The following is a 26,850-nucleotide window of genomic DNA, read 5'->3' on the forward strand; positions in this document are numbered from 1 at the left end:
GCAGGGACACAGACCCTTTCTGATTTGGGAGCATCTATAATGCCTTCTAGAAGGTCCCCTGTAACATTGTTTACGTAGAGGGATAAAAGAGTGCGGGCAAGCATGCACCCCTGTCTCATCCCTCTACGTATAGGAATAAGATCTGTCAATTGCCCCTGTGGACCCCATCGGACTTGGGCATAATTATCTTACTAATTGGCTAAGGAGGCCTTCAAGGAGCCCCATAGTCTTAAGCGTTGCCAACAGCTGGGGACCTGATCAAAGGCTGCCCTAAGATCTACGAAGGCTATATACAAGTGACCATCCTTCAACTTGGTGTACTTCCATATAATAAGGAGAAGAATCATGACTTGGTCTACGGTGCTTACTTTGGATCTGAACCCAGCCTGAAAATGAGTCAGAATTTCCATGTCATTAAAATCCAATCATTAGGTTTATTTAGTAACTGTCTCGCATAGACCTTCTGTAGGGTGTCCAAGAGACTTATTGTTCTATAGTTGCCTGGGTTCGTACGGTCCCCCTTTTTAGGTCGATCCTGGTCAGCGCATGAGCTGCTCTGCGAGGCATGCTGTATTCAGGTAGGGATTTGAAGCTCCGCCCATGCTCCACCCATATTTTTCATTGGCTTGTGTCATTGTCCTTGGTAAACAGTAGTTTTTCATTGGTCAATAGGCTTAGTAGTCCCTCCTTAGTACTGCCTTGTCTCCTCTTGTAACCTCCAGTAATGACTGGCCCTCTTATGTGTGTTGCTACTCGTTAATCTTTAATTACAGCCCCAGAGCACTATTTCTTTAAATTGTTTTTACCTGCCTGGTGTTGCAGACAAGACATGCTCACTCCTAAATCTTTAATATTTTTTTCGATAGCATGGCACGCCACAGTAGCAGCCGCACCATTGGTGTATTTGCGGCACCGAACGTGGCTGCATGTTGTTGTTTTGTACTATTTCACTTTTCTTGTTGTTTACAAGCCCCAATGCCGCGCTTTCACATTAATAGAGGCCATGCCCCTTTCTTTAGACGAGCCGCGTTTAAAGAAAGGTCTGCGCCCGCTATTAAATTGAAACCGCAGCATGGGTCTCTTTTACAAAAAAAGTGTTTGTTTGTCTCCTTGACAAACTAATGCTTTTTATTTTTTTGTAAAAACTCCCCATACTATGCTTTCACTTTAAGGGCAGCCACGCCCCTTTCGTTAAACGTGGCTTGTCTAAAGAAGGGGGCGTGGCCTCCAATAACGTGAAAGCGCAGCATGGGGCGCTTGTAAACAACAAAATAAATTTGCAATGCAATAGGTCTCGCATTTGTGAGAATTTAAGCTATTGTAATTTACAATGCCAAGTGCTCAGACTCTCGTAAATGCGAGACCTAATTTTCCAAAACAACCTATTTTCGCCAGACCTTGCTTCCACACCTAAGTCGCTCCAGCTAGGGTCATCCCGGTTACGCTGGGCTAACATTAGTGTTTTCTTGTATTGAGTCCTAGCTATGTGTACCTCAGCTGGAGTTTTGGTTTCCAGTGCATTTATGAAGACTTTATTAGCCATACTATAGTCCCTCGTCTACCAAGGATTGGTGTCAGTAATATGTGCTCTAGATGCAGGCAATTTCCTCATGGGGGGCTTGGCCAGAATGATTTTTAAGGTGTCAGCTAGTTTGATATGTATATCAACTATTGGGATCTCAGAAGGCAAGAGATGACTAAAGGGGGATAAAGCCATCGCAGATGTATTGCAAATCTCAGTTAGGATCTCTGCATTCCCCAAGATCGATGGCCATTTGATGGATCTACAATCATTTCCCAGTATTGGTGCTATAGATGGTGTTAGATCCGGCATCCTTGGCGTGGTTTTCTCTACATTTTTTGTCTTTGCCTCCTGTATTTTTTCTGTGTGCTGAATTTTGTTTTGCTGGTCTAGATGCTTTGGGCAGTTTACCACTGCTGATCAGTGCCAAAGTGCAAGTGCTCCCTCTGTAAATTGTGTATATGGATTGATGTTTCCATAATTAGCTTATTTGACTTCCACTAAGTCCCTAGTACAGTGCACTATGTGTGCCCAGGGTCTGTAACTCAAATGCTGCTAGTGGGCCTACAGCACTGATTGTGTCACCCACACAAGCAGCCCTTCAAAGGAGTCTCAGACCTGCCACTGCAGTGTCTGCACGCAGCCTCTACTGCCATGTCTACCTGGCAAGTGCACCCACTTGCCAGGTCCTAACCTTCCCTTTTCTTACATGTGAGTCACCCCTAAGATGAGCCCAAGGTACTCCTGTGGGTAGGGTGCAGTGTCTGTGAAAGGTAGGACATGTTGTGATGTGTGTAACATGTCCTGATAGTGAATTACAGTGAATTTCGTTTTTCACTATTGAGAGGCTATCTGTCCCATAGGATAGAATGGGAGTTTGTTTATAACCTCTTATAAATATAACTTTCCATTGGGACAAGATCGGAAGGTAAAGTTTAGTATGCCTGAACTCAGAATATAAAGATGCATCTTTATCTAAGGATGATTTTTACATTCTGTGTTTGAAAATACCCCTTTTAGAAAGTGGGTATTTTCTTGCTTAGCCATCCTGTGTTCCTCTGCTGGGTTGTGTATTGACTGTCTGCTTTTTGGGTGACAGGGGCTGGAGTTGAGCATTTACTATAGACAGCCACTGCTGAGATTGAGGTGCGTCCTGCCTTTCCTGGATGAGTCAGGGCTGGGCTGAATAGACCTAGGCTGCATTTAGAGTAGGGGGAGGAGATTTCCTTTCACCTGAATGGGCCTGGTCTGCCTTACACAATGCTGTCTACACCTCCTGCCGGGAAGCTGGACCAGAGAGGACAGAACTGGTTTTGACTGAGCGCAGGGCTTCTCTGCCACTAGAGAACAAAGAGAATTGCTGTATATATATTCAGGCCCAGACCCCAGAACTTTAGAAAATTTCTGGAATTCAAGAGTAATCTTTGCCAAGGAGAAGAGTTGGAGAAACTGAGGGAGAAGTACTGCCCCTTTGATGTGTGCTGTCTGGGGTTGGCCTGCAAGGGCTGTTTCTGTCAAGGAAATTACAAAGACTTTGCTATGTGCTGTGTTCCCTGCTTGAGGAAGATCTCCAAGGGCTTGAAGTAGAGCTTGCCTCCTGTTCTGAAGTCTCAGGAACACAAAGACTTCACCCCAGATCCCCTAAACTTCCGTGCTGGGAGTTCTGACCTGCCAAGAGGTGCCTGTTGCTGTTCTGGGCCTCTGGAGGTTGTTCCTGCTGTTGGGAGCTGGAAAAAAGGCGCAACTAAGAGAAGCGCGACACATCCGCACCTGTGCAAGCAGAATTTCCACGCGTCATCGTGCTGTTGAAGAAAACGACGCATCGCCTGCCCGCGGCTGGGGAAATCGCTGCACGCCGCACTGAGTGCACCGATCTACGGTGTCCGAGATCACTGCACCGATTACGATGCAGGCCCTGCTGTGCGGCTGCAAGAACCAACGCAGCGCCGTTGCCCCTGCATCGAGAACCGATGCATCCCCGATCCCACGCATTGCACCGGGGTGCCAAGTCTACAAGGACACCGGGGCCGCAGTAAGAAAACTACACATCACCTCCCCGCGCAGTAAGAAACCAACACATCACCTCCTCTTCAGTAAGGAACTGACGCATCACCTCTCCTGCGTGGCAGTAAGGAACCGACGCATCACCTCCACTGAGGAACCAACGCATCACTTTCCCTGGACTTAAGGATCTGACGCATCACCTTCCCTGCAGCTGTTCTTTTTGACGCATCCAAGGTACCTTGTGTTGAAAGTGTCACATTTATAGTTTGCTTTGGACAGAACTGTTTTTACCTTCTTAGAAGTACATTTTGATTAATATATTGTGGATTTCTGTCATTTTGATGTTGTTTGGTTTGGATAAAGATTACATATTTTTCTAAACTGGTGTGGTGTCCATTTGTAGTGTTTTCACTGTATTACTGTATGTGTGCACAAAGGCTTTACACACTGCCTCTGAGATAAGCCTGTCTGCATCTCCCAAGCCACCAAGGTGGTAGGCAGGGGTTATTTTAGAAGTGTAGCCCCTTACCCTGACTAGAAAGAATGGTCCCTGCTTGGACAACGGTGCAAACCATTGCCAACTAGAGACCCCCAATTCTAACAGATGGTAATACAGGGGTGCAGAACTTATTAATCATGATTTCTAAGAGCAAAAGATGTTCCAGGCAGTGATCATTGTCCTCTTGATCGTCTAATTTCAAATCTTCAATTTTATCCAACATAAAGACCTTGATCAACAAATAGTCAATTTTAGATCTATCTGAGCCCTCCTAGAAAAACATTGTTTCTCAGAGATGGGCCTTCCATTGCATGCCCTCAAGCCATTTGACATTACAAAACGAGCAACCTGTGTGGCTGTGACTGAGCACTGGACAATGGTTTTGGTGCTAAGAGAGGGTATGCTCCAACACTCATCTTCCTCTTCTGTGACCACATCAAGGCCATATATCGGTTCAAATGTATTATTCAGGTCTCCACCTATAATAATCATATTCTCTGCCTTAATAGATTTAATAAAGTGCTGCACAATGGATAAGGTTGGAGGTACCATGTTCCTATTCCTTGGCCTCAGGTGAACAATAAACATGTCCCCTCTGGCAAAGACATGTTTATCCCTAGAATGTCGGGAGAGTCAATACTCAGGGATTCTATACAAAGGTTTAACTCAATTTTGGTCCAGGTCCAGAGTCCCCCCTCCCCCGCCCAAGCCCTACCACATATAGAAGGCACTACATTCATGTAAAAGGTAGTATAGCCAGATTTAAACAATGGGAGAGTCTGCCACATTTCTTGAAACAAGTAGAAATCATATTGCTCAATATATTCTAGTCAATCGGGTACCACCACTTTGGTCTTGAGTCCAGCACTGTTGCATGAGAGTATGCTAAGGGGCCCAGAGGTGGTGTTCTGTCATTGTCCAATAAGTGGAAGATCTGGCTGACTTTGGCACAAATTCGGAGCGGTTGTCAAATTGTTGGTAGATCTGCACATTCCCTTAGGAGTAGCCGAGTTAAGGAGTAGTGCTTGGGTGTGGTGAGTTTTGCCCTGTTGATCTTCAGACTGCAATTGTTCCCCAGGAGCACTGGATGCAACGTTCAGGCACAGTCAATTTTGACCATCCTAGTGTGACAAAGCATCAAAAGAATTCCTGGTGGATATGTTGGAGGCAGTGACGGCTCCTCGGTTGGAGCTGAGGAGCATCGCCCCACTTAAGTTACCCCCCACCCCCAAAGATGAAAAATAAAATGGTAATACATTACGATTGTATTTATCATCCTCCCGCCTGGACGCTCACGTCAGGACGGGGGCGGGGCGGGTGCTGAATGACAGCAGCAGGAGAGAGGGTGGTCCGTGTTTTCACTTTTTAAAGTGCGCATGTATTTTTGGCCGCCACAAGACGCCGGCCAGCCACATATGCGCACTTTGAAACCTCTAACCCAGCTGTCTTAGAACTGCTGGGTTAGAGAAAGTGCACGCAATCAGTGCCCTCGGGAGCAGCGAGTGAGGCCGCTCCCTCCAATCAGGGAACTGCTCTCACTGTGCGAGAGCAGTGCCAGGATTGGTTCCCGCACTGCAGCATGCGGTTGAGAAGAGGTCCAGAGCTGAGGAAGTCAGACGACGTTGGACCGGTTAAGGTAAGTGTTCTTTTAAATTATAATATTACCTTGTGCTCATGTGCCCCGCTAGATGCCAGCACCTAATGGGCACACTGCACCTTTAATTAAAGCCAGCTGCCTGGAAGAGGTTGCATGCACACTCCTCGCCCCGGTGCACCTTTGCAGTAAATGCACCCATTAGTCTAATGAGACCCCTCCGAGTTAGGGCAGGAAGAGCTCATTCTCAATCAAGGGTTTCTAAGCACTAGTACTTTTGACCATTTATTTTGGAGTCTGCAGTGCAATTTCCTGTTGTAGATCACTTAATCTCTCTATGCCTAAGCACAAAAAATACGCTGTAATGTAGTCTGGTTTTGTTGCAAAGCGCCCAATGCCCTTGGGACAGATTGACGCTTTTGAAAAAAAATGTTCTCTGTAATTTAGCTGCCCATTGATCTTAAACACTATATCAACCAGTGAAATGTATTTATTTATTAAAAGAAAACAAAAACAAGCAGAAAACTATGCATGTGGATGGGAGATGGATGCACAGCCATGGAGACATAGGTTGTAAAGTCAATGATTTAAGGTTCAGGTGTGTGGGAGGATCATTCAGTCACGTGGCTATAAGGTTTACTCGTGATGTATGCGACTGCCAACTCATGCCAATTACTTTGTACAGTATTGTATTGTTTATTATGCACCATTTGTAAGGCGCATCCTACCCATGACGAAACTAAAGCGAGAAAATCGTCAACTTACTCTCCTTAAACCTACCCTGCAAGAAAGACTAAACACATTTGTAATACGAATTGTGAGGTAAAGAGTGAAGACATTATTAGCTATGAGGGATAACACACATGCTGCAGAGATCTTTGTGTGACAACAAAGTTTGAGGGAATTATAAGAGTGGTAAGACAACTCTGGTAGTTAATGCAGTTCTGGGAGAGGTCTGTGTTCTGTCCAGCAACAGTTTTGGCTCATAAGTCTAGTGCAAAGCACATTGTGTAACAAGCAGATCACAGATTTGCATGTCATGTAGGCAGGTAAATGGACTACCGTTTTTGACAAAACTAATTTTGTTACTTCCAGTTCATAGGTTGCAATCCTTCTAATATAGCACACTGATCTATTTACTGGCATCAAGGAGCTGCATGAAAACTATAAATCATGTGTATGTGTGCGTGTACTATTTGCAAAGCAGTAATCTGGCCAAAAAAGGCAGAGGAGTTTTGTACAGGTTGAAGCTAAGCATACAGTCAGTGATTGATATGAGCGGTAGCTGGCTTTTTACTGCATTGTGTTGTACTATTCTTTAAAGATGTGTGTCTTCAAATCTTTCCTACATTGCAGCAGTGTTGGGGTGGTGCTGATGGATATGAGGATGTTGTTACAGATCCTGGGCGCAAAGATGGAAAAGGCCTGTTGTCTTGTTATTTTTCTTTTACACTTCTTAGACTTCAGTCTGATAGTATCCCGGAGGATTCCCTCCCCCCCAACACTCCTTATATGTCAGACTTGCAAGCTTCACTATTTTAATCTAATACGTAGCTTTATTTTTCAGGGCCAAAAAGTCTTTACTGGAATTAGGGGATAGTGTGAGAACATCTTTAAGCATAATTGAGTAAGGCGTACATTCTGGGGAAAGTTTAGGGTATCTAGTAAGGGGTCTGCCAGAGTCTTCCGTTGGATTAGATTTGCCCCAGCCTTCTGTCAGTTATGCCCTCATATAGCTTGTGATATCTCTCCAAATTACACCCAGTGCTCCGGTTGTATACAGTTTCAGGTGCCCGGGACAACTGAGGTGGAAGCATCAATCTGTTCCTTGCCTACGTCTGCAGCACAGTCGGCTATGGTGGATCTATAATAGACATGGCACTATTTCCTGCAGTATGAGGCAGGATATTTTTTAAGGCCTCTAATTTCATTTCCACCAAGTCAAGGCGAACAATTATGGGAGCAAGCTTCACTTTTAATATATGTCTACATTTGTCTAGGCACCTCTCCATATAACTGTTCATAAATTGTGTGCTTGGGGCTAAGTAGTTCACTTTCCCCTCAAGCGATAAAGTAGGGATAGGTGGGTCATTACACTGGGAGGACTTTTCAAGTGATGGTCTAAATTGAGCAGAGTGTACCTTCACTCGTTTGCCAGTTAGTTTGGTGTGGATTACCCTCTTAGACTTTGTTTTGGGAATTAATGGAGTACTAGGGCCTGGGCTGCTTTTCTCGCCTGCCACTGCGAAATCTCTTGTATGGTCCTCTAGTGAAGCATTTGGAGAGAGGCTAGATGCTAGAGTAGAAGCCTGGGGATGGCTAGGATCTGCGTTAGAGACTAAGGGATCAGCTGGTACAGATGGGCAGGCCTGAGTGGGAGAGCCTTGGTTCAGTGATAACCTTCTCTCTGAAAGGGCGATCTCCATTCTCACTGCCCCTATCGTCCTTTCCAGCATGCCATCTATTGACGTGGACTTCATGGACATTGTATGTGTAGTGTCTCCTCTCAGTAACTTCTTTTTACCCATCCTAGGTGCTGCTGGCTGCCGCTGGAGCTTTTAAGCATGTGTTGATGTATCTTGCCCCTGGGCGCAAGGAAGCTGGGGGACGAAGTCCCACCCCAGCCAGGTGCAGCACAGTCAGAGCAGTAGATGCGGGCCGGGAAACCACCCTATTGTCTCAGATAGAACTCTAGACCTCAGAGTTCACTTAACATCAGTGATTTATTATGTAGTAGGGTCAGTTGGAGCTTCGCTCAGGTGAGACAATGTTGCTTCTTCTGTACGGGTCTTCCCTCAGTGCTGGTGGACTGGCGCCTGCTGGTGCCCTCGGTGAAACAAAACAAAATGGCAGGTAAGTACTTTGTTTACGGTGAGGACTTAAATCAGAGATCTATTACTGCCCAGTGCACAAGTATCAGGGTGCTCGTGGAGGTGAAGAGTCTGCTCTCTAGACTACAGACGTTGTGTGGCTATAAAAAGTGTACACCGTGCACCCATTGTATCTTATGCAGAAGTCCTCAAAGAAAAGTAGAGGGCCCTCGTGCACCACCATGAGTTGCACGAACACTCAGTTGAAGAGCTTGTTAATTAGCTCTATGTACCTACGTCCCAATCACTGGTGCAGTGGACAAACAGAGAGTTTCATAATGAAACAGAAAAAGGGAATCCCAAAAAAAAGGACAAGAAGCTACAAGGTTGCAAGGCTGCACAACAATGAAAGCGCAGCTGCCACCCGCTGTATCTTTACAGTAATTCAAGGAGGTATTGGTTTCCCCTTCCCCTAAGCCTGCACCCTTTCACACTCCTGTGAGAGCCATGCTCCACCAGGAGGCAATGGTGTCTGACCAGTGGGTACCTTCGAGGGGTAGATGGCGGGTCGGAATGGCAGGTTGGAACGTCTTCCTTTTCCACGCCATGGTCCATCTGAGGTGGTATCCCAGCCCTTGGCTTCAGGCGACTCAGGGTGCTTCTCCTGATGTGGAATCCTGCATGCCTCTCCAAATCTCGGCGGAAACTCCTCCTCCTTCTCCTTTTTGAGTCGCATGGTGAATGTAATAGGAAAGCTCTTTTTAAAATCTGTGGTATTTTTTAAAACTACTAATTTGTCCTCTAGATGTATTTTATCAGACAAATTGTTGAAAATAATCTGAAATTTCTATAATGAATTAGACTTATATAAAGTTATTGTTGGAGGGAAAATCTGTTGAACAAACACCAAGAAGACAAGTTGACACAGCAATGTAGGTTTATTACAATACTACAGTGAAGATCAGTTACTACAGGAGAGATCAGTTCACCTCCATGGAGATGCAACTTGATGTCTGGAGTTTTAGCTCAGAAGCATCCCTATTTATTTCCCTAAACTACAAAGGAGAAGGTTATAAATTCATCACTGACGTAAGCAATGTTCACACAGGACATACAAGATAGCATCAGTAGATGTAGCAATTTCTTGGAAATAATAGCAAATAAAGGTGTGGGCCACATGGCCCTCGCATCGCATGATTAGCGGAAACACCCTATGTGGGTTTTCTATTCTTGAAATTTGATCAATACTAATGACTTTACAGATATACTTATGTTTCTTCACAGCGAGCAATTATGTCTTTCTCGATGCGGATTGGCTACGCTTATTTGACCTTTTGTATGTGGTTTCTTCTATCAAGCCTAGACATTAAGTGTGAAATATGATTTCAAGCAAAAGTGGGCATTTGTGTCACCATGTTCAGAAGCAGGATGTGCACCTGGGTCAGTCCATCCTGTGTACGCACTTAATCAATGGGTGCATGTACCAGTTTCACAATTACAAAGGAAACAGGCCCTAACGTAATTTGGCTCTCTTCAGCCAGTCTTTCTAGTATATAGAGATTGTAGTAACCTATTTCTGTAACCTGTGCCCATAAGCACTGATGGTTTTCTCAGTCTGGAGGGAGATATGATCTAGGCTCAACTTACTGACTGCAAGATGTTTCCTGACTTTCTAACAAACAATGTGATCTATTTATCTCTGCTAGACATATTGTTCTCCCATGTCGCTACTTCTGTGCAGAGGTCTGTGTTTTTACAGGGGCCTTAAACTCTCTCTAACCTGAAAACTTTGCATGGAAGTTTTAGGCCTCAGATCTGTGTGGGTCTGTGTGTAATGTTTGCATTTTTCCCTATATCATTATTTTAATATCCCATTTAGACACATTCTATATATCTCCCTAAAGTTCTTCATAGAAAACCTAATTAAGCCTGTCGTAGAATATTGAGTTTGGAAGAACATGTATGACTTGACATTTTCAGGTATAAAAAATCCATTTAGTACTAGAGAATTTCCATGATGTAAAAACACATGGCTTAATCTACATAATGACATTTTATTGCGTTTAATATACAGTATAATACTGGAGCTTCTCACTGATTATGCTGGTATACCTATGTTATTAGTGGTGAATTATTTGCCATTAAAATGTGTATAATGTATCTGAACAAAGGCACATTACAATATAAGCTAGCTTTGTATTCATGCAATGAATGTAACTTTTTTATGTTTGGTCATTTGACAGAAAATATTGCAGTTCTTTGTACCAGGCAGTAATCGTGTTTTTTGCCACCTTGACAGATAGTAATTCTGCTGACCGATGGGAAATCTGGTGACGCTGTCGAAGAGAAAGCTGAACAGCTGCAGGACAACGGAGTGACAGTATTTGCCATAGGTAGGTGGTGTTGTATGACAGGAGCAGCCACCTTTCACGAAAACCTATTTTTCTATCCAATGACTGCTATTTTTTTATGCATTCATTGCTTTTACCAAGATGATATGTTATGCAGATGGTATCAGGGTATCGATTAAACACATTTGTGATGTCATGTCTTATGGCATGCATTGTATCCTAAGGCACTGCAATGAATGCCCCTGAATCCAACACTGCCCAACCTATGAAATCTCGAAGGAGTGAGATTTCATACATCTCACCCACAGATGTGACCATCTCCCACTCTCTCTAAACTTATGTTGTGGGAGTAAGATACTTGGACCGCTCCAGTGGTAGCCTACGTGGCTTACTCGGCCTCTGAGGTGCTGGTTCCCAACTGTGCATGGTGCCAGATCTTCAAGCATTTGCATATATTCCATTACTACAACCCACAGTGACTGAATCCCTTTACGGCTTTGCACAAAGTGCTTTCCCCAAAGTTGACTTTGTCAAGATAAAGCAGAAACAATGACTGGAGCATTATCTATCCAGCTTTCAGCCACATCTGGTGCTAGTATTTCTGGGACCTCTGGTTCCAATCCACATTGATTTACTAAAATATTCCTATGTGTCTTGAAGTTCTCTTCTCGTAAATGTTGTTACTTGAGGAAGTGATGTGGCCTAACAGCTACAGCTGCTGACCTTGGAACTGGGGAACCAACCTCTAATCACAGCCTTAGCTCAACATCCTGAGATTCTGAGCAAATCAATGAATCCACCCATTCCTGAAAACGTGATTTTCAATTGTGCGCTCACAACGTGCAAGTCGCCCCCCAACCAACTTGAAAACCAGAAACATAATGAGGCCTATGCAAAAGTGTGGTTTATCAAGACATAGCTCTTTTATTCACAGACTCAAAAGAAGACAATCGAACCACAGCTATATAGTGATTCGAGATGACATGAGCATCCGGGAAGATGATAAGACAATGCATCCTCCCGGCTGTATGACAGTTGACTCTCACATTATGCTTTGTACCAAGCACATTCCCCCCAACATGCCATCAAGTTCAAAATAAACTCTCAAAATATATACATCTCTATTGGGACAAGCACGAAGTGTCAACAATATACTTTCCCCTAAAGGGTATCAGAGAACACATCAATACATCCATTGAATGCAAGCTCTCCTCTGCCTTGCAGAAGCACGACAGAGGAATTTGAAACACACCCTCTAAAATGCACACTACCAGGGAACCACACAATGCTCTGTCCCTGCCAGGGAACCTGTTCCCTGGCGTAGTCTCCTTCAATCATCAGATCCAGGCAACTTAGGTAGGGAAGAAAGGTACAGGACCTCCAGCAGGCCAGTCTCCCCTCCTGCCAGCCCCGTGCCACAAGAGATCAAACCACACCGACAAGGGTATAGAATCAGCAATCCAGTCCACTTTGTGTGTACCCTGTTCTCTTCTGCTTACCAATTCCACCAATTCAGCTCTTTGCTTAGGGTGTTGGTGGGTGGGTTTCTGCTTTTGCCAGGATGCAGCACCAGTCACAGGGATATTAGTCTGCGAGGAGTCGTCCCATGCGTGGCCGAGGAATGAAGAGGTGGATCCTTCCCATGCAGTGCTTTAACACCCCAAGCACTTGCCTTCTGATGACGCCACTCCAGCGAGATGTACCACCCTTTGGTCGCCTTCTTCTTGCTCCAGCACGTGGTGCGACAAATGGCGCACCTCTGCTATGTACCGGCTGCGCCTGCTCAGAAAAGGGCTCTAATGCCCTTGGGCCAAGTTTGTGCTATATAAAACTGAAAAAATAGAAATATACATTAGATGACAACACCACAACAAAAGTTTAATGCAGGACATACTAGTGGGCATTCACAAAAGATTACTTGGCCAGGGCAGGACTGGGAAGACAAACCAGCCCTGGTGTAAAATCAAGAAGGATGAATAAAAGGAAGATCCAGGGTAGAGGAAGAAGTAAGTTTATTCCAAGTACAAAAGGTTCCATCCATCTAGCAGGCTGTGCCAGGTACAACTGAACTAACTCATCAATGATCTTAAAACACCAGGTTCTATCACCATGGCGCTACTCAAATGAACACACTGTATGTCAGGCCTATGGACAGGGAAATAAGCACATTACTAAGCACATTACTACACCTGGCAAGTCAGCTGGACTGGCCCGGGGGCGAGTGGGGGGGGGGGGGGGGGCTGTGTGCTAGTGAGCAGCACTACTGTCATTTTGGCATTGCTGTCGGCCGCTTTTGTTACAGTTCTGCAAAACAATCCCCCACTGCTCAAAAACCGGCCCCCACCCTTCCGGCCCACCGGGAAAATGCCTGATTTTTTCTTTCATGTTTTTTCATTTTAAGGGCAGGCTTCATAAAGTTTCCAGGTGGGACTGGGAAGGGAACACCCTCAAAACTGATAGGTATAGAAGAAGAGTTGTATTCCACTACAAACAAATACCTTCCCAACTACAAAAAATATGTTTCATTTGCTACAATGAGATAAATGTTTGCTTTTGTAATTGTACACTTTTTATATTTTTGCATTGTGAAAACGGCTTTTCTGTGACGTAAATAGGAATACCTAAAAGATTTCCACTAGTATTTTGGGGAACCTACTCCTTGGGACCTGAAGCTGTCACAACTTTCCTGGGGACTTGGGGAACCCTTTGTTAATTTCAAAAAGTAAAAAATCACACAAGTGTAATGAAAACATAGGAAGGAATTGACAATAGCAAATATCTAACTGCTTTTTCTGAGTCGAGCCCACGGAGCGGCCCTCATACCTGACTTCATGCCACGAGCTACTTTTCTGCTGTGATGTCATAAAAGGAGTTGCCCTTGCTACAGCTGCGTCACAATGGAAGCTGCCCTGACGGAGATTTTATGTCTGAGAGCTAAACGAACTCCTGTAATGTCACAATGGAAACTGCCCTTTCCAAAGCTGAGTGTAGCAGGGCACCTTCTGTGCCACAGCTTCTCTCTCCCCTTTGCCTTGTAGACAAATCGTGGCCCGTTGCAGGCACCTCTACACTGGTCTGGTGCACAGTGGGCAGGGCTGCTCGAAGGGGACATCCTGCCCAGGCTGCTCGAGGTGACATCCTGCCCGGGCTGCTCGAGGTGACATCCTACCCGGGCTGCTCAAGGTGACATCCTGCCCGGACTGCTCAAGGATACATCCTTCCCAGGCTGCTGGATAAACATCCAGCTTGGGCAGGTACTTACCAAGGGTGTCAGGGGCACAGGTGCAGGCAAGGAAAATGGCCCCTTTGACTGCTGCAGGAGTAGTAAAATGCAGCATTACTGCTCAGGTTCCTTGGTTTCGCTGTCAACAATATTTCTTATAAAACGCTGAACAAAATTCCATGCACTTATACCTTAATGGGTAGCACGATGCCTCGTTCTGCTCTAGCTGTCCTGCCAATACCTTCCACTGTTACTAATAGTTTTTTTTGGTCTCGCAGACCTGCGTTGCAGCGCGCATGCGCTGCTTGCTCTGCGAGGCCTATTGTAATCGAGGAGATTTCAGAAGTGGAGTTGAAGCCCCGCCCATCATTCTTATTGGCTGGCGTCATCGTTTATGCCAAACGCTGACTTTCGATTCAAAATGAGGCTTCTTTGTTACCACCCTGTTTCCTTTTTGGACGGCCCATCCGGACTGGATCTTTTACTTGCAGCGTTATACAGTCTCCTTTAACTAATGGGTTAGCACTTTTTTTTCTTATTCGCGTAATGGCGACAGCTTGTTTCAGTCGCCTACAGCAAGGGCGGCCGCATGTTTATTTTTGCATCACATTTTCACTTAAAGTAAAAGTGCGATGCAAATATAAAATTATTCACGTAATGGTGACAGCTTGTTTCAGTCGCCTTAAAGTGAAAGCGCGATGCAAATATAAACAGGCGGCTGCCTTTGCGCAATGGCAAGAGCTTGTTATTTTTTTTAATTGCAGCGCGCCATGCGCGCTTTCACTTTTTTAATGCTTTTTTTGCATCCTGCCCCACACAGCAACTTGTTTAACGGATATCAACTTCCCACAATGCTAACACTTTCACGACGCACAACAACCAATTCCACAGTTGAACATATTCAAGGGAGTCATCTGAGTGAGGGCGGCACTGCCTATTGTATAAGGAGATCTAGGATTGGAGCATCGTACTGCACAGAATTTCGAAATGCTGATTGGCTTTGGCTCCTCATTCCTCTGTCCAAAGAGTCCACAGACAGCCAATAGGAGCAGCTCAGTTTGGAGCCTGTGGGCTGGGCTAGAGGTGTGCCTGTCTGTCAGTCAAGGTGACAGCCTTCCAACAATCAGCCATATCTGGATCGGTGACTGTTGCTTCCTGGCCTCTGAACTAGAAGGGAGGACTAAGGATAAAGAACGGGAACGGGGCTGCTGAGTGCAACCAGAACTATCTCCCCCGGAGCGTCCTTGCAGCATCACAGTCTGTTGACCACTGGCAGCCAGGAATTTGTTTTGGCTGCTACCCAAGTTCCTGGAGTTCAAGCCAGGCCAGTGACCGCCTTGCAGGGTCCGGCAAGATGTGGTGTGGCACAGGGGCGTAACACAGGCCCCTGCAGCCACCGCGGTGACGGGGGAGCCCCGAGCGGCAGGGGGCCCCCTCAGCACAGTACTCAGGCCTGAGAGCTCCATCTTAAATACTGAGTGGGGGCCCCTTCATGTACCTTGAAGGGGGTCCCCTTAACTTTTGTTGCGCCAGTGGTGTGGCAGTTCAGTAAGGTGCATGGAATTGGTACCATTTAGTGACACTAGATATTATTTTTTTACGCAAAACTGGTTCAAGTAGCACCCTGCTGCCACACTGACTACTGCCTAGCATGCCATATTTTTAAAACCAAGGGGTTTGCGAGAGATTATCAGACATACGTGCTGTGTAGGACGGACTTTTAAAACGTTTCTTCTATGGTGTGTAAATGGTACCAACCAGAAGTTGTCAGATTACGTTACCGTCCTATTTAGTGCATCCTTGGTCATATATCATCCTTTTGTGTCGCAGGATTATCGAGGGCTCTGCTGCATGGATCTAAAAAATATATTACTTGTATTTAATTACTTTTCGGTCGACAGACTGTTTGCTGAAGGCTGGAAGTTTGAAATCTTTTCATAGTGCTTTTAACTGAAACTTGCATGTTTACTTATTCGCTGCTATTTCATGTCGCATTTCTTTTGCAGTGGTAAATGGGTGGACAGTCCGCCCTTGCTTTTGTCTGTCCATTCCTGGCTGCTTCGATGACAGGGTATTGGCAGGGATCTAACGAGAGAAGCATCCACATGTTGACATGGTCTCCTCTGCTAGCTCGGCACACACATTATTATTTTGGCAGAGGCCTGCTTGCACAAGCATGATAGGAAGAGCACCTTCCGACTGTGACTGGTTTAAAGTTGGAGAGGTTTCAGGGCCCTGTACAGTGTTTCTCCTAACCACACAATTCTCCCTTTCAGTGTGAGAGATTTTGGTTTCAGTTGAGATGCGTACAGACAGGGCACGTTGAACCTCAGCGCTGCTTTCCAGATGCTGCATCATGGCTCACAGCAGGATTTAAATGTTGAGGTGCTCCGTGTGCAATGGGTGGGAAACTATATTCACTGTTCTGCAGTTTCAAATACCACAGAGCAGAATTCTTTGAACACTCTCCACGTTAGCGGGATATTTTTAATAAATGACCACATTTGGGCAGAGCACTATTCAATTTGATCTCTTCGTTCCACCAGTCACAGTCAACGCTATTTTGCTTTTGGACAGAATGCATCCGTCATGCATTTGCGTTTTCTTAAGCTCATATGTTGAAATTCATTGGTTGCAGTTCTGGTCAAATGAAAACCAGGGGGCAGATTTACAAGCCCCATAGGTCACATTTACGCCGCCGTTGCGTCACTTCTGTGACGCAGCGGCAGCGTAAACCATGCGCCACGTTACGCCTTATTTACAATGTGACGCATCTAGGGAGATGCGTCACGTTGTAAAGCCCTGCGCCACATGAAACCTGCGTTAGGTTTCATGTGGACGTTCTGGCGTAGGGTGGGCGTTCCGTTGCAGGAACGCCTCGTAAAAGTAACGCAGTGAAATCTACAAGATTTCACTGAGTCACTTTTACGTCCATGCTACGTTAAAACCCTGCGCCTGGACGCAGCATGTTAGGCATAGGGCGCCCCTGAGCATTGCCGGATCCACGTCGCGCTTGCGACACGACTCCAGCAATGCGTGGCCCTTACGCCACAGGATGCAACACGCATCGCTCTATCCTTGCGCCACGGTGCGCCGCATTGTAAATGCGACGCATTCGTGGTGGCACAGGGAGGGAATTGCGTGTCGCATCTTTTCTGGCGCATTTGCAGAGATGCGCCAGAACTCGTAAATCTGGCCCCCGGAATCCACTTATTCTGAAGAAGGCCCAAATCAGATACAACAAGCTAGTGTTATAGTGTACACTCTTGCCCATTCTGTTTGTTTAATTAAGTCCCATTGATCGGGTCCATACTGCCATCTGGTCTAGTAGTCACAACTATTAGTACGGACAGTCACTCGAAAGATCACAGTTGTGATCTAATTTCACTTGGGCGTTAAAACCCAATGATTTATATGGTACACATTTGCAACGTGTCATAAAATGCTTGAAAAATAGTTTAATCCGGTTAGTCGTTTTACCATATGTCTCAGCTACACAGCTAATTCTTTACTTGTGTGCATGTGCAGGGATCGATGTACATGCATAAGAGACTGGCACGAAAACAATAATAAACTACAATATGTACTTTTGCAGGGGAATCATCAGTCAGTAAGCCATTTAATAAAGGCAAATACATCTCCAAAGGCACACCTAATCTTAAATTCCATAATCCTTTGCAGTGCTTACTATTATCAATGATTTGGAGATGCGCATCCATGTTAATGCATCTTGCAAGCCAGGATGTCAATACATCACTGTGTGAAAAGGACACTATTGCAGGTGTAACAATGCCTTTATTGAATAGGTCACTGTGACTTCCAACATTTCTTGATCCTGGTGTTCTATTCCAGAGGTCAAACTAACAGTCTTCATGAGGCTCACTATCAGCATCACTAGTTGCTTTCTGGTTAAAGTATGTCTCGTAAGCCGAAGGTCGAAGAGTCACCCCCTTTGAAAGTCACCCTCTTTTACATCAGGTGAAAAAAAGTATTTACCTCTTCGAAATTGCACTGAGCGAGTGAACAAGTCCTTCTCTAAGACACTCCACACCATGCCACATAATTCTAATCAGCATAATTTCACTCAATGTCACACACTTGCACGAAACACAATTCAACTCTACATGTTTCCATTCCACACCACATAGACAACAAACCACATAATTAAACTCAACAACAATTACACAACACACCACATCCATCTTATCCACACCACAAAATTCCACATCATGCGACAAAATTCAACAGCACACCACATAATGAAACTCCACAACATACCACTCCACAACACAAAATACCATTCCATATAATGACACACAATCCCACTCCACATAATTCCAGTACACTCAATACCGCATATTTACTATCCACATATTTTCACTGCACACCTTGACACATAATTCCACAACACCAATCCACTCAAAACCACCAGCTAACAATTCCAATCCAACCAACATAATTCTACTCCACACCACATACATCCACTCCACTCCATACCAAAGCACCTGTGGAAAAAACATTGTCATTTACAATGCCAATAACTCTAACTCTCACAAATGCGAGACCTGTTGCATTGAAAATGCTTGTTTCCTCTTCCCAATAGGAATAAAAAATGCTGACCGGGCAGAGCTGAAGAAAATTGCCTCCGAGCCTTTTGAAGAGCACGTGATGTACGTGGACAGCTTCGAGGCCCTCAAAAACTTACTGCCGAAGATCACAAGAAGGATCTGCTTCACAGCTTCGGAACCCCCAAAACCCATCAAGCAGTTTTCGGGCCGTGAGTTAAAAGTTACATTGGGTGTCGGGGAGATGTGACTTGAGTTGTATTGAACTTCTATGGTGTGTGCAACCTCTAATGACGCTCTTAAAGTCTTTGCCAAGTCGATATACTGAGAACAGCATTTGAGATTGCCAGAAACGCAACATTCCACCAGCAATACAGGAAAGGAAAACATTGTTATCCTCCAGTGACACCTAGTGGTTGGTTGAGGACAGTGACTAGCCCTTGTTCTACAAGAGGTCTTCAACTTCCTTTTCCTAGTTCCCGTTACAGATGACATTATCAGTCTCTGTAGCAAACAGAAGGAGAGAACAAGCATTTGCAATGCAATAGGTCTTGCATTTGCGAGAGTTTGAACTATTGGCCTTGTAAATAACAATGCCTTTTATTTGTGTGTTTTGAATCCGTGCAAGCGGTGCGTACACACGCACTTTGGGGCAGATCTATATTGGAGAAGAGCCACTTTTACGCCGCCGTTGCGTCACTTTTGTGACGCAACGGCGGTGTAAACCCTGCGCCACGTTGGGCCATATTTACATCGTGACGCATCTATGGAGATGCGTCACGATGTAAAGCCCTGCGCCACGTAAAACCTGCGTCAGGTTTCACGTGGGCGTGTCGACAGAGGGGGGGGGGCGTTCCGTCGCAGGAACGCCCCTGAAAAGTGACTCAGTCAAATCTATAAGATTTGACTGAGTCACTTTCCCAACGCTGATACGCCAAAACCCTGCGCCTGCTTGAAGCAGGCGTAAGGCTTGACGCACCATGTTAGGGATAGGGTAGGTTGGAAGAGTGCTGGAGTTGCGTCGCGCTTGCGATGCAACTGAAGCACTGCGCCAAGCTTACGCCATAGGATGCGTCACGCATCTGTTTATTCCTGCGCCATGATGCGCCGCATTGTAAATGCGGCGCATCATGTGTGGCGCAAGGGTAAACTTGCGTGACGCATCATTCCTGGCGCATCCCTGCTGATTTGCAGGGATGCACCAGGAAACATAAATCTGCCCCTTTGTACTTTTAGTCTTAGCTTACGAGAAGCAAAGCTGGCAGTAAAAGAGGCGCAGTCACTGGCAGCCTTGCTTCTCATAAGCAACAACTATAAGTACAAAGTGGTGTTTAAGCACTGCGTTCAGGTTTTCAAAATACATAAATAAAAGGCATTGTCATTTAAAATGCCAATAGCTCAAACTCTTGTAAATGCGAGATGTATTGAATTGCAAATGCATGTTAATCTGATATTAGCAAAAACAAATCCACATATGCCTGCATAGATTTGTGTCCTACAGAGACGATGTGTAGTCATTGCCAGATGCGGTCAGGCTTTGAATGTAAATTGTGCTACAAACATGTTTTGATTTGATAAAGTTTCTTCAAAATTAAAAAAAAAGTGTGTTTCCTAAACATGGAGTAGCGTTTTACTTTAGGGCATCACATTATGTCACTGTTTTGAGAGACAATTATTCAAAGAGTGTTTTTAAAATGCACTGACAAAACATTCTTACCGCGCTATGATGACAATGTTATTAGTGAACCCAAGTCAGTGTACCCTTTGTTTTAGGCCTCAGCTATCCCACATGGAGCAATATTAGAGGCCATATAAACAAGCACGAGTTTTTTGTTTACAGCGTAGAGTTCAAATTAGGCTCTTCCCCTGATTGTGCAGGCCACGTCCTGTAGGCAAGTTTGCCACAGCTCTTTGAGAGACCCCCCCAGCCCCAGTTTTTTTCGTTCCACTTAAAGCCCTGCATACGAGAGCGGATAATAATGTGAACCGGAGAGTGTCTGCCGGTAGAGTATGAAAGCGTTGATTTATAAATGGTGGTGATGGCTAGAATTTAGGGAGGGGACAATCTTTGATTACATAAAACATGTCAAGTGCCAAAATGTATTGAGCAGCGGCTGAGAATGGACAAATCGCAATAACTAAATGGGGGTATTAAAGCCGGGTTGCTGAGCTATTTCCATCTCACCTGAAGGATTGGCAGCCTCTGCGCCGTAGCTCAGCTCCTACCTCTTTGATCTGCTTCCAGGTTGTTTTCAAATACAGCGGCCAGTGCTGCTGAACCCCTCCCCTCCTCGCATGCGCACCCCAGCACTTTGTGAATTTCCTGGCATGTTAGAAGTATCCGAAAGTGCACCTGCGGTCTGGGAAGGGCAACACAATTTCTTCCAGTGCAGTGATCGAGGCTACTATTTTGAAACCGGAGTAATCCTCTTTCAGAATATATATTTTAGATTAATTAGTTGTTTAAGAGAAAATCTTTGTAATTAAAAGGCTTGCGCCCTATTATTAACACTTCACATGGCCCTCTGTTAATTAACCGTGTGTCAAGCCCACCAGCCGCGTCTACAAGGTCAGACGCGTGCAGGACAACATAAACCAACAAATGATCTAGCTGTAAATAACCCCAGGCCACAGCTGATTTCATGGATTCCTAACACTTGGTTTTGGTGGGGGAGCCTTTCTGTCTTTCGGTGGTTTTAAAAAGAAAGCAGGACTGCTTGCAGGTCAGAAGGTTGGGGACATCGGGCATGTTTATGGACTTACTCAGTAAGTGTCACGGCACGTCTACAGTCAGCAGAAGGCAGGACTGGCACATTTAATTACTCCAGGGCCAGCCAGCATGAACAACGTGTTACAACCATAATGTTTCACGGCCTAGAAATGGGCAAAAGCCCACTTTGTGGGTGAGCAGAGCGCATGCTGGAACCCATGCATGGGAGAGGGAGAGGGAACAATGGTGGCACACGGAAGAAGCACCCGGAACAGAGCCCGCTTCAGGAACCATGAAGCGCGGCATCCGTGCAGCTGGAAGGGAGCATATTTAAAAGTTATAGTGCAATGTCCATAAAGTGGGCGCCACGCTGAGGTTGGTGGCAAGCAGCACCCCGAGCAGCAACAGGGATGGTGCTGCTCCTCCATTGACAAAGCTGGCGTCCCGCGAGTGTGTGGGGCGTCAGTCATTATAAAAATTGTGCAAGCGGCTCTCACCCTGAGAGCAGCATTAAGCTTCATGGGAACCCCCTTGGTTACACAGGCAGCACTCTGTGCCACGTGTGCAGCGGGGGCATTGTTTGAGCGCGTGAAAGTGAAAGCGCAGTGGGAGCGCACGAGACGCCATGAGCGTGCACATCGGCTGTCCGGGAAAGTGCACTTCTGATGTCCGGGTGCAAGCTGAGTTCGCCAGAGAAGAGACGCCGTGAGCGTGCTCATCGGCTGTCCGGGCAAGTGCACATCTCCTGTCCCCCTTCGGAAGCAAAACCCACACCAATAGATCTCGCCAAGGTGACAGCGCATGCGCTGCGTTGCCAGGTGAGACCTAAAAAATACAGTGAGCAGACTAGGGAAAGAGCCACAATGTGGCCCAGTAAGATTGAAGGGCTTTTTAGCTATGTTCATGAACGACTCAAGCAAGCATTTTGAAAAGGGTGGATGGACCATTTTGCCCAGGGACTGGGTGGGGCAGGGTAACAAGACTAGAGTAGTAGATAGAATACCACATAGAGGTCTTCCTACGACGTCCAATGGGTAAACTGCTTTAAGTGTATGATTAAGTTTCATACAAAGGTCACATGTGTCAGGAATTTAAGAATCCCACTCCATATGAGGATGTTTTACTTAGAGAGGTAAGGGGTCTCTCGCGTTGACAGCTCACAAACACTGATGGAAAACAATGTTGTGAAGCCGTTATCTGACCAGTGTGGTTTGGGCAGATCAAAGGAACCTACAAACATGGCGGTGTGTTCGCAGGCTATTTTTTTCTGTGACTGTGAGACCCGTAGTATCACCGGGTGAAACAAGTGATCTGGTGGGGCCATTGGAAATGTATTTTTGTGAGAGAAAAAAGAAAAAAATATATTTTAAATTAACTTACAACTTAAAAACTGTTACAGTTTCAGACTTCCAGGTTACAACCATGTTTTTTTTGTAGTGTAGAAAATTTGAGTGCTGGATCAAAAATATTTTCTTTACAAAATAATCCCATGCGATTAGTCAGGGCATTTTAATTGTAAGGAACAAACTGTGGTTAACTACATACACACCACACAGTGCCTAAAATAAGACCGAAGTATACAAAAGAAGCTGAAAAATCTTTACTAAAAATCGAGTTCTAACCCAAAATGGGTAGGCTGAGGCTGGAGACTGTACATATATAGAAAGAAGTTTATAAAGCCTGTGGTAACCTGCAGAGTGCTTAATTTTTATAATTAATAAGAATGTATGTGTGATGGATTAAAAGAGATATTGCTGGAAGAAGACAGATATTTCTCTCATTCCTGCTCTCTTACAGACTGAACACCAACATAAAGCTTTCATACGGTCTATCAGCCCAAAAATTCACTCTACTAAAACATAGGGTAATTGTCATCTTTTTACAATTTCAGCTGAGAAAATCCTGGGTCCCAGGGACCTGAGCATCAGCGAGCGCAGCTACAGCTCGCTGAGGCTGACTTGGAGCCCAGCCACGGGAGAGGTGACTGGATACCACGTCATCCTGAATTCACTGTCCTCCAGCGGCCATCTTACTGCTGACGACCAGAGACAGGTAGGCTGCAGCTTCTCACTGTGCTGCCTATAATCATGATTTCTTCTAAACTTGGACTTATTTCTCAGTAGGAAAGGTAACATTTACCAAGGAGTATTAATATTGTTCATATTTGTGTGAGTTTACCTCTGCCTGGCTGAAGAGCTTGCAGGGACAGCAGGCATCTGTTCCAACCCCTTTATATACAGGATTTGTGGTTTAGTTTGTTTTTCTTTTAGCATTCCCAAAATACAAGAAACGTGTGAGCGTGTTCAACGTAGCGTGTATTTTCTGGGATAGTTTGAAACAGCGTTATTTTCTGGGAGACATCCATCTCCGCTCAACCAACCATGATGCCTCTCCACCCCATGTTCACTCTTCAGGGTTTCATTCAGGTATTGCCGTCACTGCCTCAGTCATTTTTGTGCCCCACATGCATCTCTGCACCTGATGCAAAAAGCACATCGCTGCTAGTGTCTCCTAAAATTTCCGCTCAAATGAACCTTAGCACTTGTCCTCCTCATGCCTTTCTCCATGGATCACCAGGAGCACTGGAAAGTAAGGGAGAGCAAAAGCTAGGGGGACAGAGGCTGCAAGCAGTTGCAGCCATCTTTGGCATCTGCTAGCCCTCTGTAGTGTTGTGTCAATTAGCAATGACAGAACCCTTTTGGCTCCTGATGGTCTCCATCGAAATGTGACTTAAGTGTTAGAGCATAGTGAAGTGAATGCAGGTTTAGAATGTTGAGTTTGTGGTTACATGCAGAATAATAATATGTTATATTAAGCTTCATGTGTGGCGTTGTCATTAGTGGGTTCCCTGGCTGGGCAGGACGCTACAACTGGCGACCAGATAGGGGCTATGTAACCTGAAGATCAACAGTGCTCACCCATAGATTTTGCCATAGTCCAGCAAACTGCTTGTGTGTGCTTCATGTGCGTCAGTCGAAGTGCCGAACCTACAACTGGCATATGTGGAGTCAAAGCACAACTCCAGCCTGTGTCAAGCATTTGAAATTAATAAAAGATACACTGAGAAGTTTATACATCGTTGGCCGAGAACCTGTTGGAAAAGTTGCAAAGAGAGGTACCTCTCTACTACACAATTGAAAGCCATACATCATACGGAATGGTAACGCTAAAGGCGAATGTAACCAGATTTTGAAAGAGCTGCAAATAGCGACAGCAAATTGTCAGATAACGCTGCGATCAGAAGCGCTGCGAGGCAGAGATCAATCAGGTGTCAGGCAGTACAAAGAGACTCTTACAAACAAAGCCATTCAAATACAAGAAACAGTCATCTGCTTACCAGAACTGAGCAACGAGAGCTGAGTGCAGTGGCCCCAGAAGAAGTGCCCGGGGTTGTATTTATAGAGCTGTCAATACCCGAAGCGGCACACCACCAAAACTGCTGGGTGGCTGCTCAGAATAACTCCAGATAAGAGAAAGGCTCCCTTGGAGACCAAGAGGGTGGTCATAGTTTCATCGACTGGCCAAGATGACCCAGAGGCCTGAACATCACAGCGCCTCAGAGGTTGACAGCCGACAATGTCAGAGAGACCTCCACTTTCAGTGTCAGCCAATCACACACACATGGTTATAATGCCTCCACATTCTTGAAATCACCACCACCATTCAATGCCGCCAAAAAGCTGAATATTGGCAACAGATGGACTGCTTGGATAGAGTCATTTGATCATTTCATTGATGTGCTAGAAGAAACATATAACAAGAAGTTTATCAAATACCTTAAGAATCTAGCTAGTGAACATGTAAAAGAAGTCCTAAAGAAAATGCTGCGAGTTGGCGAGATTACATACCATCAAATCAAAGAAACCTTGAATCTCAAATTCAATCCAAAGCCAAATGTAGATTACGAAAGGTACATTTTTAGTGAAGAGTGACCGAAACATTTGGAGAGAGACTGGATACTCTCATCAAACACTGCAAGATAAATGAATTCAATGATGAGGAAACTATATTCCTTAGAGTTATTGATGGATACCTCTCAGATTCTTTCAGATGAGGAATGCTGAGAGAAACTCTTAGTCTTGGAGCGAGTTCTCATAGCTGCTAGAGCTGAAGAGTGTGCTGATCGACAAGTTGCTAACATGAAGGCTGAAGGTGCCCAGAGTGAGTCAGTCATGAACATAAAAGTAAGCATAAGACAGAGGGACACTCCACAGAAGAAGAAGTTGTGCTTCAGGTGTGGAGTTTCGTTTTGACATGAAGGTAAATGTCCCGCCATTGAACAGGTGTGCAAAGGCTGTGAGAAGGAGAATCATTTTGTGACAGATTGCAAGGCAAAAGAATAAAGAAGTGCGTCACGGCACATAGACAAAATGGCCGTCCAAACACTTCAAAAGTGACGCACGCCCACAGGGCCAAGTGACCACACCAGCTGGGACAAATTGACACCAAACGAAGTTGATCGTCATCCAAATCATTGTCAAAGAGTTCTTCAATATCTACATCAAGTGAAGGTTAAGACAATCGTAGTGCCATGTCGATGCTTACCTCATAAAAATGTGCGCATGTTGGACTGGCCGCTTGTGAAGAAAAATACAGGTCCCAGAAATGTCAACATGAAAAAGCACCAAAGTCATTCAAATATTGTCCAAAGATTACATTAAAGGCAAACGGTTGCTACATAACTTTTATTATCAAGTGGTGCGTCGATAAACATAATGTCTGTGGAGAAATACAATGAACTGTCTCCATTGCCATAACTTAAGCCATCGAAAACAAAAGGGTATACATGGGCTGCATCAACACAATTAAAAAGTCAAGGTTCATTTGAAGCAACAATAAAACACAAGAAAACAATAGTACAAGCAACCATTCATCTACTTCAAGGTACGGTGTCAAGTGCCTGTTTGCTCAGCTTCATCACAGCTGCTGATATGTAACTGATATCAGTGAACTATAACATGAATGTTCATCACAAAATAGTAAGTCAAGTTCCTTTCTTGTTACACGGGTTAGGAAAACTCAATGCTTTGAAAGTACAATTATTAGTGGTGGGCAGGGAACTCCGCTCCGCCAGCAGAGTTTGTGGAGTTTTGCCAACTCCGTGCTCCGCTGGAAGCGCATAGTTCAGGAAAAAACTCTGGTTCCACCCTGTGGTGGAGTTTGCCCCTGCTGCCCACACCTAAAACAATCAACAGCGAATTAAGTAGTTCTATAAACTCTGCCCAGGCTGCCAGGCCACACCTACAATCCCTTTAACTGTCCCCACAGGAGAATTAAAGTACATGTTTTGAGATTGCCCCGATAGTCTGACAAGGCCAGTGATTCATTTGCACATTTTTCTTCCAACAATCCCGTCCTTCCACGCTCGCCTTCCACCTCTAACCAAGTCTGTAGGATTGCGCACACAGGCAGGAGGAATGCTTCTAAGGTTGCTGGAAGCAAGGTCAGGAGATATGCCGAATACTTTTACGTCATCAAGCAAAGGGTCCCATGCATACATTTTCTGCCTTAGTAACAGTTATCCTTGCTTGCTGGCAGACTTTGAAGAAGATGCTCAGCAGCCTGTTTCTGT

General features: G+C 45.1%; 1 protein-coding gene across 1 annotated transcript in view; it reads left to right on the top strand.

Annotated features, from left to right (window-relative positions):
- Window positions 1-26,850, top strand: part of LOC146855703 (uncharacterized) — a 1,104,791-nt gene that overhangs the window by 232,225 nt on the left and 845,716 nt on the right. The window contains exons 5-7 of the mRNA XM_085653597.1: window positions 10,729-10,822; window positions 18,607-18,780; window positions 23,170-23,330. Coding sequence (XP_085509723.1) covers window positions 10,729-10,822; window positions 18,607-18,780; window positions 23,170-23,330 — 429 coding nt within the window. The remainder of the gene's footprint in view (window positions 1-10,728; window positions 10,823-18,606; window positions 18,781-23,169; window positions 23,331-26,850) is intronic.

Source organism: Triturus cristatus, chromosome 4_1, assembly GCF_964204655.1.
Source record: "Triturus cristatus chromosome 4_1, aTriCri1.1, whole genome shotgun sequence".
Lineage (NCBI taxonomy): Eukaryota > Metazoa > Chordata > Amphibia > Caudata > Salamandridae > Triturus > Triturus cristatus.